Source organism: Labrus bergylta, chromosome 2 (assembly GCF_963930695.1).
Source record: "Labrus bergylta chromosome 2, fLabBer1.1, whole genome shotgun sequence".
Taxonomy (NCBI): Eukaryota; Metazoa; Chordata; class Actinopteri; order Labriformes; family Labridae; genus Labrus; species Labrus bergylta.
Window position 1 is genome coordinate 10,169,052 of NC_089196.1, and position 20,351 is coordinate 10,189,402.

Below are 20,351 nucleotides of genomic sequence, written 5' to 3' on the forward strand. Positions count from 1 at the left end.
GGTAAAGTCCAGTGAACTGTGTGTCACAAAGTGAAGCTCATTTCACAAAGTTACACAGTTGTAATACTGCAGCACGTCACTAGGTGATGCTGTTTGATCACTGAAACAAGTTTCCAAATCTCCCAACAGAAGCTGAGGAGCAACAATGGCTCCAACCGGCTTCTCTCGATCAGAATACCACCTTCCCTGATTCTCATCTGCGGCGGGAAAGAACTGCAAGTTACCCAAAAACCTGTCACATATCACAAGCCTGTTAGTTGTGAAGAAATCCAGCCCCCCCCCCACCACACAAAAATCCAGTGCCAACATCTGGCACAGTAAATAAATAATCCTGTGTGTACGTGCATATGCTCGAGTGTGTGTGTGTGGATGATGGATGGGGGAATGGGGTGTTATCAGGGAGAGCATGTATCAATGTCTGCCAGTTTTACACACAGGCTGACAGGACAGTGACACACTGGAACATGGGCGGCAGTCACCTAGACGAGCCCGGCTTCATTTCCTGTCCCCGCTGCACTGCCAAAAATATGTGACATGTTGTCTTCATTAATTCCACCTCTATTTGGAGCTCTCCCTCTCACACCTCACACATACACTACTGTCCCTCTATACATTCACATAAGCAGGCACAGAAACAGATAGACACAGATAGACACACACACACACACACACACACACACATACATACAGATAACTTCCTGCAAACACTGAAAGCCCATCATACATAGGTGCTAATGAAAATCTTGTCATGTGTGCACACACACTCCACCCTCACACACTCCTTCTGAAAATCATTAGCCAGCCGCCAACAACATTTCTCAGCAGAGCAAACTACATAAAGACGTCACTTTAAATCGCTTACTAATTAACACTTAAAAAGACACAAATTAGATATGCGTGGCTAAAAGCAATTATAATATCCGCAAGTTTTGTGAGTCATTTGGGAAATGAAAAGAATGCCTAATTGCTGGAACCAACATCATCCGAGACACGGCTTAAGTGATGCCTGTTAGGAAATGGTCTTATCTACAACTGTGGCAGTGATTACAACAGTTTTCCTCAATTACATGTGCATATGTATAATTCTACAAAGCACATCTCTTTCATGAGTCCATATTTTGAGTGGCTTTAGAAAGGAGGCAATTAGGTTCTGAGGCAGAAGGTGCCTCTTGTTTTTGAGGATGAGAAGAAAAGCCCAACAGTCAGGCACAGACAGTGACCTCTTCTGGACAAAAGGAGGAGGGAAATAACCGGGCTACAGCTGCTTTTCAAAAGAACAGCTTCCTTTTTTAAGTGACATTCAGTTACTTTTTGTGTTGAATCATCAAGAAGCAGCTGAATCTTCAAAAGAAGCCTGGACTACAGACAGGACATTGCATTTAAAGCGTCATTTAAAAACAGCTTTTTATGAATTTAAATGCTGTTTCTTTCTTGTTTCATAACACCAAGAACAAGCTGCCACTTCAGCTGAAAGGAAAATGCACATTCAAAGTTGTTATTTTTCTTCTGAGAAAAATCATCAAAACTACACAGAGGAGAGGGAAAATATGCCTCACTTTCTAAAAGAAACACTTCTGCTGTCCGACGTGTTTGCGAGAACATCTCTGACAATGTTTCCTTCCTCTTGTTTCCGCAGATATCATTGTGGTCTCATAATAAGAGCAGAGAAGTAAAAATAACACAATGGTGAGGGATGTTTCCACTTGGAAACTAATTATCAAGCTAAGCTGTGACTTCATCCTCATCAGCCTGGCCCCACCATTAATCTTGTGCTGTCGTCCACTTCACTAAATCCTGTGTGTTACACTATCTCACATTTACTTCATCAGCTCCATGCGCGGCTGTAATTAATGATTTCTCATGCCCCCTCTCCTTCCCTTCCACAGCTCAGCTCACCATGTGTCCTGCTGCTAATCACACTCCGAGAAGAAAGGGAGGAAGGAGAGGAGACGAGACGAGGGGAGGAAGGAGGAGGATAGAAAAAAAAAAAAAAAGGACAGGAGCATATAGGATGAGCAGCCAGCCTGTCTCTTACTCCTGGCAAAACACACACACATACACGTACACGCCATTAATACCTGCGCTTGACAATGAGCTTCATTCAGATGACCATATGACAAGATGGCGACTGGGTGTGATTTGGATAGTATGTGACAGAAGACAGAGGCAGAGTGCAGAACAGACACCCGGTTTGATGAGGGAGTGTTTGCTCTGTAACACATCTCAAACCCAACAGCACCTGTTCTTTTACAGTGGTCTGTCACTTCCTGGCAGTTCTGATACCAAGATACCGTGCTAATGAGAGAGAAGGGGGGTTGTCACTCTCTTTAAAGCACACACACGAAGACACACACACACACACACACACACACACACACACACACACACTGACTTTTTCTTCTCCTCTGAAACACATGGGCTCTAAAGACAGAGCTACACGCATGGTTTTCTTCCCGCGAATGCCTGCAGGCTACAGTGTTTCATCAGGAATGAGGAGGACTTTGTTGTGCTTTTATTTGCTCTTTATGATCTCTTAACTTTTTTTTTTTCCCTACTGAAGATGAAGCTGTTTGAAAAGTTAAACATGCAGAATGTGACCAGGAAAGCCCTCTCCAGATCTCCAGCACTGCCTTGTAGATGCTAGATTGAGCTGTTTGAGAGAAGTATTGGGGAATAAAAGTCAAGTGTTTTGGAACCGGAGACGAAGCTTTTAAGAGAGAATGGCTGCCTCGCCTGGCCATGCTTTTATTCAATTGGGGCTTAGTGGAGCCAACAGGGCCTCGCTGTCTCAGACACTTAATTACAACCCCAAGACCGTTTGCTTTGCATTCTGGGCCAGCGGCGTCAGCGGCAGCCGAGCGTTGCAGCCTCTACTCACTTCCTCCTCGATCTCTGCCAGGGATTTGATCGTAATGCCCATTAAATTGACTTGCTGCATCTGAAATCAAAAGCAGGGGGAGGAGGGGTTGGGGGGGATGGAGGAAGGAAAAAAAAAAAATACACACAAGAAACATGGCGGTTAGGCTCATGGCTAAGTAAGCATGCTTAAAATCTTTAATCCTCTCCCTCTTGGTGTCAATACAAACGGGGCTATAGTGACTACCACCGCCAGCCAGCCAAATGGACTGCATTGAGCCAGCTCTGCCTGACTGCACGCATTCATCACTCAGTCAGGAAAGGAGAGAAAGGAAAGGACAGAAGGAAACAAGAGGACATAAAAGAAAAGCCAAGAAGTGGAAGTAGAAACTAAAGGCAATACACTCTGAAAAAGGAACAAACATGATGACCATCATGTGGTCATTGTACAGTCAACTGTCATCATCAGAAGCGATCATAACCCGGCTCTCAATATTTGTAATAAAGCAATAACTAAGAATCTTTTCAATACTTCTTAAAGAATGATTACCTCTTTGGGTTTTCTTCCACTAAACTTCTCAGAGATCACAAAGGGCACATCATCCAGAGCTGCAAAAGAGTAAAAAAAACAAGGTTTATTCCATTCAACAACAACATCAACAACAAAAGAAATATTACTCCCTATTCTTGATCCTTAGTATATCCACAAGAACAAACGTGGGTTTATAATACAGCAAAGCTATCAACCTCCCCAGCCTCCCTGACACCTCCCCTCCTTCCGTCTATGGAGGGAAGATGAAAGGCTTTTTTATTCTCCGCTGTATTTGAGCATCTCCGCTCTCTCCTCCAGCTCAGCCCTTTCCCAACCCCTCCTCCAGTTTAATTACTCTTGATTATTCCCGATTCTGTCTTGTCTGAGAGATGTTCACCTCTGAAACAAAGACACACTCACGCTAGGCAGAGAAAAGCGGAAAGAAGAGAGACAAAACATTCACCAGATATCAAATTTGCATTAAAATAAGCCACACTGTTCAGCGGGCAAAAAGTGGATTGAAATGAGGACTTGCCAAGAGCGTGGTGGTACAATTAGCATTTGACCAAACAAACGAGCTTCAACAGAGCTATAATTAAGCAGGCCTGTAATTAAGTGTATGCCCTTTATCATAATGATCGTGGTTAAAATGGTGTGATGGCTGCCAGTTGATTATTAATGGTGTAACCCCGTACTGCATGCATCCTGCACTGGAATCAAGGTGTCACGACTGTCAGGCTAGAGAGCAGCCCTTTGTTTATAAAATACATTAGGGCCCAAATTAACACAGGGTGACAAGGGACACAAAGCCTCTCGTTTCCTGACTGAAGGCAAAACTGCAGCTGCTCGGCTTCATTAAAAAACTCCCAAATCTAGAGGCACAAAACTTGCTGCCGTTGGCTTCAACTGGAGCCCCAAATATCAAGAGGCCAAGCTTCCAACTGGTGTTCTTTTACCCACAGTCCTGCAGGCAGCTGGCACAGGACAAGGGACTCATAAATGTAAGCCAGAGCTTTTCATGAGTCATCATTTCAGAGCAGACATCCTCTTTGGTCTTAACTGTACTCAGACGTTTTTAGAAGTGAAAAAAAAAAAAATCAAGAATCTCCCACACTTTGATACTTCTGTGACCTGCTTTCCTCCCTCAGTTATAACACAGATCCATGGTTTGGTACTTTCCATACACAAGTAAAGCACAATGCAATCTTTTTCATCCAAGTGTGACCATCGCCCTCATAACCACAGGAAAGTAAAGTTGGTTTCTTGGCTTCAATTCATCTCCCACAGCAGACATGTTGACATTACATGAGTCTTCAGCCACGCAAGCAGCTCTCTGGGGCTACATTGTGACCTCAATACTAAGGTCAGCATACTAACATGCTCATGATAATAACGATAGGAGGCTCAGGCTGCACAATTTAAATGTTTGTTTTTTTTAAGATATTTTGGGGGATTTTATTTTGATAGGACAGCTTGAGAGAGACAGGAGATACAGGGAGACAGAGCAGGGATGACATGAACGGCTGTGGGACTCGATCCTACCACCAGTGTGACGAGGACTGTAGCCTCTTGTTCATGATTTTCTTCACTAAAACACACTCATGTACTTCATGGAGAACACATTTTAAGATATATTAAAATTTCCCATATTTCCCAATCTTCTGTTTAAATATATTTTAATCAGTATTCTTTTATCATTATTTGTTTATTTTTATACATTTGGAGTGCTGTTGGTAATACACAACAAATAAAATGTTTGTGAATGTATAGATGCAGCCTGACTACTGATTACTAACAAGTGTCACTTGATGTCTGGCTTTGCCAAAAACATCTGTGCATCAAAAATGTAAGTTATTGGAGTTCTGTCCTGGAGTGATTTTGACTGTAGCCTCTTCACTGCCAATGCCTTCCATCCTTTTGCACACAGACTGTGTTCCTGCACACAACCGAAACCATATCAATAACCTAGTTGGACAGAACAACTTTGGGTTAAGTGTCTTGCCCAAGGACACATCGAAATATGGCTGCAGGAGCTGGGGGTCAAACCCCCAACCTTCCAGTTAAGAGTCGACCGACTCTACCACTGAAGCAAAGCCGCCCCTCGATCAAATAGTTGTTGAGATATAACAATACCTCATGTGTCGTCCTCATTGCAGCACAATAAAAAAGGCATGGAGCAACCAACTTAAGCATGATCCATCCTCTAAGAACCATGAAGGTCTCAAATTTCATCCAAAAGCTGTAGAGATATCAGTTTGTGTCAATGTGGTGAACCAATCACTGGATAAAAAAAAAAAAAAAAAAAAAACTGACCCCAGCAATCCTGAAAGCACTGCTGCAAGCATGGCTTAAATGATCCAAGAGAGGGATGCTTGACCCCAGCTCCCTTTCCAATCACCTAAGAGATGACTTGCTCTCAGGTGCAGCAAGCAAACCAAGGTGATTAGGTGGCTACAGTGACTTGTTTAAGCTCCTAAAAACAGTGAATAAACATGCAGTCCTGTGTCGCTGGGAGCACCAAAGCCTGGGCAGATAGGCAGAGAGAATACATTAGAACCAAGAGCTGGCTACTGAAAGCTGAGATTGTAGCTGCTGATGGATCTGCGTGGCACGGACAGATGAATTCACAGCGCTGAAGGCCACAGAGTTTCTTTATTGCTCAAGGATTACATTTAAAACCAGATCTCACTTTGTATTCCTCCACCATCTATACTGGAGCGGCTATCTCCCGCCCAGACAAATGGAGAAGCGCCGGAGATGACTTGTTGGTAAGAAATGGATACCATGGAGAAATACAAAAGGTGTAAAGGGCAAAAATAATGTAAATCCAATCTGCTGACCAGGAATCCCACTATGAAGCATGTTCTGGCCGCTCAAATGGCCAGGCTACAGTCCATTAACTCATGACTGTATTGCAGGGCAGGGAATTGGGTTCTTATTTGGCTTTGGAGCCTGTGAGTGCAGTCAATATGAAAACACCTGGCTGGAATTTTGGTACAGCGACTATGATGCCCATGATGATGATGATGATGGCAGTGAACGCAGAGGTGGCATTAAGTAAGGAGGACCCTGTGGCTTGACTGATTGTAGTGTAAAGAACGGAGTCAGCACAGGGCCCGTGTGGATCATTGCCTTATTAATGGCTCCGTCAGGTGCGATGAGCAATGGCTGCATTGTCATCTGCAGCCCCTGGGCACAGATGAATGGCTGTTTCAGGGCGGGAAGGGCTCTCTCGTACGCTGGGCTGAGCACTAATCCCTCACTCTTCCATTGTTGGATGCACTGTCACCCAGGACTTCGCAGACGCCATACATTGCATTTTCCAGGGTGCTAACAGACACGGCCATGCACTCAGGCATGCACACACGCACACACATAAACCACACCGAGTTGTGCTTCGACACTGACTGATGGAAAAATATGCGTGGGTGATCGAGCATACCACATATTACCTGAACCACAACTCAAGAGTAACACTTTAGGAATGTTGATGAACTTTTATTTTACACTTCACTAATTCGGCAGAATCGCATTGATCTCTGTCGGGCATGATTACATGGGCGATTCTGTCTTGCACCTGATTTAAGTGAGAAAGTCACAGCCAGGGCAATGATCTACAAGTGCAAACAAGAATCTATTGCAAATATTTACGTCAGGATTAAATGATTTCTATTGATAAGAACCAAAAACAATATAATAATTTATTCACAAAGCAGCTGAAAAGCAGTTTGGCGCTCTATCTGGATCCTGCTGTATGCTATATTCCAAACAATTGGATGTTGCATTTTCCTCTTTGTGTAGCCAGGCTAGACAGTGCAATCCCTTTTCCTGTCGGTGTGACTCTCAATTTGAGACGGATTCTTTATGCAGACCATGGAGATGCTATTCTAGTTGCAGACCCCGCTCTCTGTCACCTCTGCAGATAATGGTGAGTAGATGAACAGAGAGCTGGAGGAGGACCCCCTATGCCCACTCAGCCCTTAGCCCCACTCTGACATGAGGAATAGTGCCCAGGCCTGACAGCATCTCGGAGACATATTGTAGTTTATTTTGTCGCCCGGGCATGCCATCTGTGCCATTCCAATAGAGGGTGTGTGTGTTCAGGCGGCTGCTAGAGAGAGGGCGCGAGGCTCTGGGTCCCTCAGTAGCTCTGCAGCCGCGGCAGGTCATTAGTCAAATTGCCTAATGAGAGAGAATACAAATGGCCCCCTACCCTGACAGGAGGAATTTTGGAGGTGTCAGAGCTCCTGACCCGTGCTATGAGAACAGATGATAGTGAGTTGCTATTTTCAGATTCTTTTAATGACTATGGCTCTATGAAACCCATTCTTTTTCTTTTATCTTTTCCCGCTTTTTCAAGCCCTCTAGACAGACGAGTGAAACAAAAAAAAAGGAAAAAACTTTTCAACACATTCAAAATCTGGCTTGCAAAAGTGGAAGAGTAACTTTTGAATTATTTAAATGTTTACTGGAGAGTCAATTAACATACCATAAAAGCATATAGCATTGATTGTTTAATAGATGACGCGCCAAAATGATGTTGAGTGTTTCTGATCATCTATTTTTATCTGTTTCTGCGCTCTGTGTGCAGCTCGTTTCCATAGTCTCTGTGGAGTGTGTGCAGACATCGTGTTGCAACCCTCCCACTGCAGCCAGTTAGTTTATACTAAAATATTAATTTCATCTCATCCAAATGTTCAAAAAGTAAACAAATTTAAATGTTTCTTGAATGTTAGAGAAGTATGCGATACATCCAGTGAATAAATGTGCTGATAGCTACATACTAGTCCGGGGCTGCTCGACACTCAAACACACACTTATTGGAGATGGTTTATGGATAGAAACTGCAGAGGGAAAACAGAAGAGAAGCTCTGAGGGACTGGAAAGAAGCTGAATTATTTTACATAAGCTTGCAGCTTGTTCACTTTGATGCATATTTTTGAAAAATAAATAATATTTTGGCTTCAAATGTGTTTTTTCTCTGATTTCAAAATGATTTTGTAAATGTATTAAATGGCCACTCAAACCTTGCTTAAATCTGCATCCTTTAAATATGTCATTCAATTCAGACTGAAGAGTTTATGTTTGTAAAAAAATGTCAAATCAAAAAAATCACTATCCAAAGGCAAAAAACTAAAAAAAATATACAAAAAGAAATTGGCTCGTGTACACAAAAAAATAAAATTGCCTTTTGTTTGTTACCAGAAGAGTGCACAGCAGCAATCTTATGTAGAATGACCCACTTACTTTTCCATCTGTGACAAGCACTCCTTGAAATCTGGTGTGGGTCGGGAGCCAGGAGGCAGCCCCAGTCGGGCGCTGGTCCATCAGTCTTCCAGAAAGTGGGCAGAGCCAGAAACACCTACAGTGAGTTGGCCACAAACACCGCTGAATAACAGCAACTGCTCTGACGAAATGTCTACATATGTGATAACTTCAACCAGAACAGCAATACTGTAAATGTTATGCACACTCAGTAAGTAGGAGCTCTTTGATATAGGTAGCAAAATGTTGTGATTTTTGTGCAATTACTAAACCTTTCCCAACGGTTTCCTAAAGCAGTGCTGGAGAATTATCGGGAAAGCCTCATTTGCCTGCTCGCTATTGAGCGCTCTCATGAAATTAAATGGACAATCAGACTTTAATCAGCAGCACAGAGTCTTTTAAGACATTGCCATGGCACTGGCATTGATCCCCAGCTGTGGCTGCTGGTGAGTGTGCAGCAGAATGTGTGTATAAATGGGGTACGCCTCTCTGGACAAGTGTAAGAGCTGGCAGAGGGCTGACAGTAAATTGCATGTGCCGGATGGGACACAGCAGAAGGCACAATTACACAAATCCCCTCTTAATTAGCGGTTCTGTGGGCAAACTAACCCGTAATGATGCGAGGGATGTGGTGAGCCCCAGAAATCCTAACAAGAAACACTCACCAGCACTGGAGACCCGGTCGTATGGCCCCGGCTCCCCTAAAGAAGAGACTGGTGAGAGATCTGTTTTGATCGCTGCAGCTGTAGGAGACGATTCCAGGGTTGCCCTGCTCCCCTAAAAGCCCTCGCCCTCGCTGAGCTGCTTGCCCTCTGGACTGCGGCTAAAGCAGCAGGCCCTGTGTGGTTTTGGGTGGCGTTATTAAGTTCTCCATGCTCACAGTACCAGGCAATGTAAAGTGGCATCTCACACAGTGAGTAATGAACTGTGCCAGAGTGGAAGCAGGAGGGATGACAGCCAAAGAGGCCTCCTTGGCAGACACTAACCTGGGCATCCACCAATTTATCATCCCCTAGAACCAATCCACCAATGCAGCGCTGCCATTTGTCATTAATTATGCTAATAAGGACGCCATTACTCTCCTGATGGAACAAGCCACTGTTATTAGTATAATGCATTTACAGTTTGATATATATGCATTTGATCATTAGTTGTACTGTTTGTGGATTAGTGGACATTGAAAATATTTTTGCTATTACTTTAATAAAACTCTTCTACTATGCACTTAAAAAATTCACAGCTAAAGAGGAGCTCAGGACTTCTCCGTACACACTAATTGACTATTATAAAATGACAGAGCAGCTGTACAATTATCATGTGCTATTTCTTGCACCCTAACTTTAAAAAATGCCTCATCTGCGTTAAGACGCTGATGTGTTTGAACTTTTTCACAGCACACTTCATGGCTCTAAGAAAACCAGTCTGAGCAGAACTATTTAATATAGCTTCTGGGAGCCCCAGATGCCCTTTTCCAAAACGACTTCATTCCCAGAATCTCATTGTGCTTTCTAAATCACACCACAGTATGTATTAGAAGATCATTAATTACAAACTTAACAAGTCAGCAGAGCCATTAAAAGATCTTTAAGGCATATTCCACCATAAATCTCCTTAAACTATATTTAATGACTGGATTTTTTGTGAAATATTTTTTATCAAGTTCTAATTAGATGTGTGATAACAAACCCTGCTGTACACGGGGCAAATGAGGGAGCAGTGACAGGCCCATCCATTGAGGCTGTCCACGTCTGGACACTGAAACTAATGGAGCACTGCCTCTATCTCAGGGATGGATAGAAAGCAATGAGGGATGAGACTCCAGAGTCCAGTCTGGCCTGCAAATGCAAAGCCATTTAAAGTCTCTTATTTGACTGTAATAAAGGTCCAAAAATGCCCGAGGGTCTACGGGCGCCAGTCGAAAATTCCATTACGATTCATTCAGGATTGATCCTCAAATACCTAACGGCACCGTTACAGGATCGATCATGTTTTGAAAATAACCAAGACAGTTAAATGGAATTTTGAAGTGTCTGTGGGATAAATGTGAACTGGATTTTATCTAAAGGGTGTTCGTAGTATTTTTTTGACAGAGGAGATTTACTGTCTTTATACTGAATACAAACCTGATTTTGATACTGGGGTTGGCTGTCGACGACAGTGTTCCAAATGTTTTGCTAATGATTCCCTTAAAGATTAAAGATTTGACTTCCTTCGACAGAAACCACTTGACACTTTTTCTATTGAACCGCAAATTTACTAACCTAAGTATCTATTTTCCTGTAAATATCTTTCTGATATTGTACTTTTCAGATAAACACTTGGGGAAGCGGAGGGTTAGGGGTTTAAGTGTAAATTTTGAGGTTTATGTCTTTATTTTTTTATGTTACTGATTAAAACTACAAGATGATTTACACCTGCAACCCTGGTCAAAAATAAATACAACGTTGGTGGCAAAAAGATACTTTTTTAAATGTTTTGTTTTCCAAAACAACAAAAAGTCACAAAAAAACATTTTTTCTATTTTAGTTCTGTTTGTCAGGTGTAACTGATTCCATTAAAAGAATGACAGAAACAAAGCTTGTCTTGGGATAAGAACAATATTCTAAGCAAGTTCATTTTGCTAATTCATTGAATGTAACAGTATAGAGAATAACCTGGACTTCATTTCATGTCAGTACATCTCGTACAGTAGCTTTCTCTCTTTCTCTTTTTGGTCTTTATGGCACATATTTATGTTTAAAGCGTGTGGGTGTCATTTTTGGCTTTTGTTTCAATTAAGTTATGCACTTTAAAACAAATTGTATTTTAAAATGCATTAGCAGCTTAAACTTATATATATATTAAGGACAATTTTAACACTGTGTCGTATGGCGGCCATTAAATTGAAGAAATTAAACCAACCTTTGTATCATTAGTTGCAATAAACAGCTTGAAGGTTTCTTGAGTGTGTGTGTGAGGGTGTGTGTGTGTGCGAGTGAGTGTGTGTGTGTGACAGAGAGAGAGAGATAGAGAGATAGATAGAGAGAGAGAGAGAGAGAGAGAGAGACATAGAGACAGACAGAAAGAGAGAGAGAGAGAATACATTAGATGTAAATACTATTCTCTTACTGAGCCCCCCTCTCCCTCTCCGTTCGCCTTTTGCTGACCAGGGGAATTAAGAAGCAAAACGTGGGTTTTAAGAGCGTTCCTTTCATGTCTTGATGTAAGCTTTGGCATTACTTCAGACATCAAGATCAGCCTCATAGAAATCCCATTCCATCTAAAGTAAAAGCTCGGCAGTAAATCTGCCCCATACTCCCCCATAACACTTCCATAAATGATTCATTCAGCTCAGTTTAGCTGATGCAAAACAGAATGTTAGTGAGTTGTGGATGGAGAACGAGCTGCAATGGAGGACCAACCCTACTGCTTAGTAATTTCATCAATCTCTGCGAGGGAAAGAGGGGAGAAAAGAGAAAGAAGAGAACAGCGTGCACTAATAATAACTTTTTTTTGTGGCAATCGAGAGGTCGTGTTTTTTAATCCCTCAGCCTAAAGAATTGTGTTATTCTAAAATATAACCCCGGCGGTGCAGAAGTGGTTGAGATCCATCAGGTTTTGAGATAAGAGCGCGCTGATCTCCTCCCTCCGCACAGCCTCGCCCAGAACTACACAGGGAGATAAGATGGAACTTTTGTTTGAAACCTGATGAGAACCCTCTTAATGAAAGTGCGGCGCCAAAAATAATCTTTTTTCGCCATGTTAGTCAATCAAGAAATGGTGTAGTTGGGGGAAAAAGAGGAGAAAGAAAGTAATTTTGCATAATCAGCGAGCACCATCTGGAACAATTAACCAAATTCCACAGAACTCAGAGGATCAGTCATATTGGCTTATTAAAGATCCAGAATTATACAAGTAATAAATCCTTGGAAAAACGAAGCGTACCCCTGCCTGTCACGACTATTTTAACTTCAAATACAGTGGAATACTTGATAAGGCTGAAAAGAGGAGATTAATATATGCAAATTATGTCGAGCATTTAAAAGCCCCCCAACAACTGTCTCCTCTTTTTTTCCTGTCTCTTATTACGGGGCTTTATGTTTTATTCATACACCAACTCACCTGTCATTTCATAAGCTCTAATATTATGAGGGTATTATTAAACAGCATAAAGTGGAGCTTTAATTGGAAAGCTCCATTGCATTTTCCAATTATTTGCAGCAAATTAAAAGCAGATGCACATAGTTTAATAAGAATTCCAATATTGTTTCCTGAAAATCAAAAATCACTGTCATCCTGCCAAGATATTTTGCAAACCCAAGTTAATTTTGAGCCTCCTATTTTTCCCCCTCCTCCTCTGAAGGATGAACTGTCTCTTGGCTGTTAATTGAAGTTCCTCTAATGGATAGGGAAATAATTGCTCTCCATATTACGTTAGATCAGGGCCAATGTCAGGATTTATTTTTGATTAATGCCATAGATATGTAAATGTATTACTTTTTATTACGTTTACCTTTTTATCAGGTGGATGTCTGCTGAAAACTATATGTTGTTCTGTGGGAAATGAAGGGAGACTGCATGCTAACAGACTGGACGTCACATATGTTTTTAGAGCCTTTTCCCCCCCCCCCAGACTTTTGCATTTATTTTTATCAAACATATGCTTTTTCGACACATTTCATGAATGCTAGTGTAATTACCTTTAGAAATATCCTGCTTTCCTGTCAATGTCTAAATAACAGACCTAATTGGTGAATGGGCTTGCCGTGAATCAAAGCAACGTGGGGAAGAAAAGCAAAAAAAGGTTTGGAGCTGCGATGAAAACTTGATAACTTTTCCAGTGAGCTTGAACTGTCAAGTGAAGGAGGGCTGCAAAATAAATGTGGATTAGTTTTTAATATTCTGGTAATAAATGTCAAAGCGCCTGCACATCACATGTGTACATGATGTGACTGCAGATGACAGATTTCCCAGACATGTTACCTCTCCTCCCCTCAACTCGCCCGCTTCCTTTTTTGTCTGTGTGCGTGTGTGTGTGTGTGTGTGTGTGTGTGTGTGTGTTGGGGTTTTTGTTTTGTTGGGAAGTGACGGAGGGTTTAATCAAGAAAGCAGGCAATTCATCAATCCTAAAGAAGGCGCCTGTACAACCCTGACAGAGCGCACATGGTTTTAGACCAACTCGAACCTGGCCAGCTGTCAGCCCACACACACACACACACACACACACACACACACACACACACACACACACGCGAGTGGGCGCATGCAGCCACCCTAACACGCACCCACACACACACACGCACCAGAGCTACCACCGCTAACAATTAACACAAATAGGCTGTCGGCTACGACCTCACACTTGGTCTGCAGGCTATCACATTGTTAATGAAGGGAAGTTGTGTTCTCTCACATGCACAGCGTGGTGCTGTAAGGCTGACGAGCACACACTATCTCAAGAAAGAAAGCCAACAACTAACTCCATTATCTGCCTTTTTCTTTAAAACCTCATGAAGGTAAATGGGAGAGAAGGTGAGTGTGTGTGTGTGTCTGTAAAGGACAGTTTTCTGCAGATAAATGATGACTGCTGGCAGCGTCCTGTACAGTATGTTCATGTTCTTCACTGTCACTCAAACACCGTCCCAGCGGAGGAAATGCACACCCAGTGCCACAAAGCACTCAGCTGTGTGTTAATGTCGGCTCCTTCAGGGCCACACTCTGCACAGTTGTCTTGACTAACTTATAATATGACTGTCACACCAACACAATGATGTATTAATCATTTTTTTGGGGCAATTAGTGAAGGAATAATTATTCTGTCAGTTAAAGCAGGGTGAGGAAAAAGCATTAAACCTATTTTTTTTTTTCTTTTTCAAGCTGTTAGTTTTTATCTTTTAAAAAATAAAGAGGAAAAAAAAAAGCTCCGTACTTAACAGTTGCATACTTGAAATATGCACCTCGGCGTTGTGTATTAAAAACACAGGCCGGTGTAACGTGGCCATAGCCTGGGTGTGCCTGAGCTCAGCAGCAGGAGGAATCCTCACCACATGGTGTCTCTCTCCAGCTGGATAAAAACCTGCCTCCCTCCTTCACCTCGTGCGGATCAGACTCTCTTTAAGACTCGAGCGTCTCAGGCACAGCTCTGACTCCATGTCTCTGAGGCTGTCACAGCTAAGCTCTGCTTCCTAAAGAATTAGCCTTTCTTCTGTTTTAGTCTCGGAGCATTGTGCTATTAGTAGAGTTTCTCCCTGACAAAGAGAGGGGAATTCGTCCAGTGCATGCTCGGTACATATGTAAGTATGGCATGTGATGGATCATCTTTGACAGCTGTTAAATGTTCTCTTGAGTGTAATGCAGCGCTCCTCTGGGAAGTCACGCTCGCTCTGATAAGCAAAGCTCTGTACAGTATGCATCAGTGAGGGGATCTAGACGGAGAGCGTTTGTAGATCAAGTACCACAGGAGCTGCCTTTATGTACAGACGGAGGCGAAGCAAAGCATTCAGTGTACATAGAAAGCACAAGAACAAGTACGTATCTTTTCCTCTGAAAAACAGTGTTTGTCTTCCAGCAAGTTAGTTAAAAGTCAGAGCTCTTCTGTTTAACCCTTTAAAAACAATATTATGTATCATCCTGTTTAAATCAGCCTAAAATACAAACTATAAGGAAGAGCGTTTTGCAGCTAAAAGCAAAGCATGCCTTTTACTTCATCCCATTATATAACTGTTGTTACAGCATTATGTTAAAGTACATATTGTCCATTACAACAATCGGCACAAAAATCCTCTCAAATGAAAACGGTAATCGTTAGAACATTACTTATAAAACTTTCATAACTCATACAGTAGGTTGGAAAGATTTTAGTATGTATGAAAATTACATCACAGTGAGCAAAAAAAACAATATATGAACTGTGTTTGTATTCCACGTGAAACAGCAGACAGCTTGTAAAAAAACATGTACAGAGATCTAATACTCTCTGGAGGTGAAGGAAATATTTTGTTTACACGTAAAAAGGTATAAAAAGTTTATAAAGTCAAATATGGTTGAATTGAAAAATCTTAGTCTTAATGTTTTTTCTATTTTTTTTTTTGTTTAAATCATTATGGTTTGTTTACTGACATGAGCTTTTAGCCCGGGTTGTAGAGATTCTAGGATAGAGCGTATTACATCACAAAAAGCTTTAATATCAATGTATGCACTGGAGGATTCTAGAGGACTCTACTTCCTGAGGCGGGGTTTAAAGGGTTAACATACTAACCCATTCACCTTTAAATGACTTTTTAGATAACATTTACCTGTCAGGGTGTAGGTCCCACTGCTCTGGTGCTCATAGTCCGGCCTGCTCGTTGTCCTCCTGTTAGCAGAGAGAAGTAACAGTTGATTAATGCTGTTTCATATTAATAAGACATTTTACAACCATTTACTTCTTGTTTGACATGGACAACTTTCTTTCTCCAGACGAATCGCTCGAACTAAAAATACAAAGCGAGACCATTTTATTTATCATAGAAGCAGGGAAACTCCCTCACCACTCAAAGAGACTTCTTCTGTGTGTCTGAAGGCAAAACAGAGAAGTGAAATATCAGGACGAATGTAACAAAAGAGAAATATGGTAAAAAGTTAAACCGTGCCTCGGCTGCCCAGGGGCTCAAACAGACCTTTAACAGGAGGTTCGGAGCAGGATCTTGTTAATTCTGGAGGAACTGAGAGATTCCATTATTCAAGGGAAGTCTGTTTTCTCCCCCCCCCCCCCCCCCCCCCCCCCCCTCCTTCGTTTCATGGCCTTGTATTACAGAAAACAGCACAGAATGCACTTTGTGGGCAGTTGAAGTTAACAAACCATATAAGATTGAAATCCTCATCAATCAAGCTATCATGAATCACACCCTGTGACTCACCCCTACGGATCGATAAATCCACAGCAAGCAGGGGGGGGGGGGGGGGGGGGGAATGCACGGCTTCTGGAGAGCTGCATAACATGACATGCTCTGAAGGTAAAATGAGCTCGGGGTTTGGCATTTTAAAACAAATGATCTTATAATGATAATGCAAAGAAGATGGCGACATCATTAAAAAAAAAAAGGGGGATGCTTTGGTTGGAGGACGAGCGAGCGAGCGGTAAAGTTTGCTGTTAAAACAAAAGAAGGAGGCGGACCATGAGAATAAAGAACAGACAGATTCTGAGAGCAGGTGTGAAGTTGCAAATAATGAAGTGTGTGTTTTGTGCATCATGTTCTGTTTGTTCCTGTTTATGGATAATGTAATAATTCTTTACTTGTGTGAAGGAGGGTTAAATCAAAATTCCTCAAATTTAAGATCTGCATATTCCAGGTCTGCTGCTGTGCATGAGTTGTAGCGTTCAAAGCCTTATCTCTTCTCATGAGATAAATAAATGCAATAATTTCTATCACAAGCAATAAAACAAGACTTCTGACAGGCCGTGGTATTTATGAGCTGAAGCCTGCAACTCAGATTTATTTGCAATGAAAGGGTCGACTTTTCCCCTCCTCATTTACATCAGCATTTGGCCATGTTAAATCCAGGCCAATGGTGAATTTTTAAAAGGTTGGCATCAATCTTGTGGGAACGATTGCCATATTCAACGCAGACTTCTTCTACCTTTCAAAAGGTTGATTCCACTGCCGAGGAAGAAAGGTACACATCTTTCAAAAGCACAAAGACATCCCAGGGACCGATAATGTGAGGGGGCGTCTGTGTTTGTGTTTTTAAAATGAGGACTTGGAAGGAAACAAAGGAAGAATACGTCCTCTATTTATGTGTAAAACCTGAAGTGATACTCGGAGCTTTAAAGGGAAAATGTGCTCATGAAATGTTTTTCTACAGGCAGACTCCGGGGCTGCTTTTCCCCCCATCTGTTTGAAACACAAACTGTCTCAATCCAAATTGGTGATTTCTAAATACAATTTTAGGTGCATTGGAGAGAGTAACATATGGCAAATCAATTAGACAACTAATTCTTAAAACAAAAACATGGCAAGTGCATTTGCTAATCAACGCCAGTGTTTCGGGGCTCGTATTACGTTGGCCACAGGAGTTTTGACAACAATTAATCCTCATTTCAGGCAAGGAGAGCCATATTGACACATATTCCTAATTTGAATATTCAATTATAGTGTAGTTCCTCATCAAATTACGGTAAAACTGGGAACACGGCCTGGAAGATTTACGCAATTACGACGCAGATCAAGAGTCTTGTGTTCCCAGGAAATGTGGGAAGTTAAAATTGTATTAAAGTGGAGACGCAAACCACACCGAGGATTTATTGACAACGTGAACTCAGCCGACTTTTTTTCTGTTGTGTTCTTCGCGTTGGAATAAGAAAAAGAGTTGTCTATGTTTAGGAAAAAGGATGGAGAAGAGGAAGTGGGAGGCAGTGGGGACACAGACACGCAGTAGTCAGCGGAGAGGTAAAGATGAGGATGGGAGTAATATCGCTCAAGAGCCCGGAGCCGCGATACAGAGCGCTGGAAGCTCTTGTTTTGACACACATCCAGCCTTCCCCATGACAACATCTCCACACCTTCCTCTATGTGCCAACAGTGCTGCTTTGTGGGAGCTGCTTTCTCACCCATCATTATCCTCCTTTAAGCTCCGTGTCAGGTATTGAAAAGGAGGATCTCTCTCTGTGAATATGGAGGGAAAATCACAGAGCAGTCGGAGCCCATCAGATCTCGGCTGATCACTCGATCATTCCTGGCAGCGCACGGCATCGTCGTTGCTTGATCTCTGCTACTTTTGGCAACTTTTTCTGAACACAACAAAGTAATGAGGAAGATCGAGCTTGGCTGTGATTGTTCCGCGGCGCTTCAGATGGGAGATCTGTCAGGCGACACACTGACAGTCACAGTGTCGTTTTTTTTTTTCGGAGTCGTGTGTGGCGGGAAGTCTTGGTTAACCAGCGAGCAATGAAAGCTGATAGAATACTCCTGCAGAGAGTCACAGGTACAATTCAAAATTGATCGATATGCACGTCAATCCTGACACTGATGACTCTCTAGGCTTCACGTGTTCATGTGGAAAAACCAACCATGATACGTGATGAAGAAAAACAAAAGACACTTTGCGGTGACATTTTTATCGCTGTACAGTTTGATTTAAAAAGTGTCTGTGTGTACAGTAGCCCATTATTCTAAGAGAAATGTCAAAAACCTTGATTCTGAGTGAAAGCGGAAGAAATTGCAATATTAGGACAAGGCTAATTTATGCTAGCAGTCAGTGTAGAGGTCAGATATCAGCCTCAGCGATGACAGTTTTATCAGGAGAACAAATGGCAGCGTTGGCCTGGAGAAGGAAGGAGGGGGATACTTTACTGGACACATTAAAAGGCTGACCGGATGGCGCATGTTTTCCACATTATAAAGTCAGGGAGCGGCTGATACGGTCGGTCTTGACAGAGAACAAGCCGACGTGGTTGACATCAAGCTGCAGCTATGAATCAAAACAGAACACTGTGGCTGGTTGAAGCGCTTTAGACAAACCTGATAAAGAGACGTTAAGCACACAATGTTGAAATGCATTTGCACAGCAGCCTGCATAAGAGGTCTGCGTCCTAACAGTTTTAGTGGCTCAATATGGTGTGACAGCCTGAGCCAATAAGAAATAACTATCTTACATTAAGCATTTATCCAGCCTGAAATGATCAAACTTACTACAACTGAGACAATAATCATTCCTTTAGTGATACCTTTTTACAGGGTTTCTGCAGGGGTCACCAAGGTTACGGCAAGACTTTTTAAGACTTTTTAATTCATATATGGTGCTATTTTATACCTGTTTCAAACTGCAAAAGTATTCAAGTATGTTGGAGAACTTGTTAAGACTATCTTGCTGAGAATAGCTCGTCACTTAATCCTATTTTCAGCATTTCCAAGCAGAATATGGCAGCAATACCTTCCTGAATTATTTGATTAACGAGACCTGAAAACGGACATGTGGCAGAAAATGTGTGTGACAGATTAACAGTTAAAACTTGTGTATTTTAATTAGAGCTGCTAACCAATTAGTCAATGAAAAGAAAGTGAATTTTAAACTGTTCTGATATTTGATTATCACTTTTTTCATATTTAAAGCAAGAAGTGGTTGGGATTAGCTTTTTGAATGTGAGGAAGTATCGCTTTTCATTCATAATTAATAAGATATATTGAGTTTTCGACTCTTCAAAGGACATAAACTATTTGAAGATGTTACCTTGTGCTGTGGGAGATTTTTCATGGTGTTTTTTCAGTACATTTTAATACACTGCATAAATTATTGACTGATTGGAAAAAAAGAAAAAAAAAACACTCAGATGACCAAGTAAAATAATCATTAGTTGCTGCCATAACCCTTTGCTTTAGTGAGAAAATTAAGGATTGCTCCATAGAGTAACACTGAGCTTCATGGCTACTGTAGGCAGATGTAGTGAGACTTCTTGCTGTATCTGATGGTAACGACTGAAACTCAGAGACATAAGAATCAAGCTGCTCCTTATGTGCTGATCCGACTGTTTCAACAGTCCGACTTTGAGCAAATAAGTATTCTCAAGACGGGCTACAATCTCATACACAAACATTTATGAGCAACATTATTGCCTAAAGCAGCCAACAGTCAGTATATCTGACTTTAATAAATAAAACTGAAAACTTATTTCTCTTCTTTAATACCTACAGGGGGCCTTTTTCTGAGGGAAACACAGTCAAAGTTTTGAAAAACTTTTAAAGAA

General features: G+C 41.7%; 1 protein-coding gene across 2 annotated transcripts in view; it reads right to left on the reverse strand.

The window, feature by feature from the left end:
- mvb12bb (multivesicular body subunit 12Bb) overlaps positions 1 to 20,351 on the reverse strand; it is a 37,762-nt gene that overhangs the window by 1,307 nt on the left and 16,104 nt on the right. Inside the window, exons 7-9 of one of the 2 annotated variants that reach the window (XM_020632943.3) lie at positions 15,925 to 15,983; positions 3,407 to 3,465; positions 2,879 to 2,938 (exon numbers count right to left, since the gene is read on the reverse strand). In XM_020632943.3, the coding sequence (XP_020488599.1) occupies positions 2,879 to 2,938; positions 3,407 to 3,465; positions 15,925 to 15,983 (178 nt within the window). The remainder of the gene's footprint in view (positions 1 to 2,878; positions 2,939 to 3,406; positions 3,466 to 15,924; positions 15,984 to 20,351) is intronic. The other variant, XM_020632944.3, reaches the window with a different exon arrangement.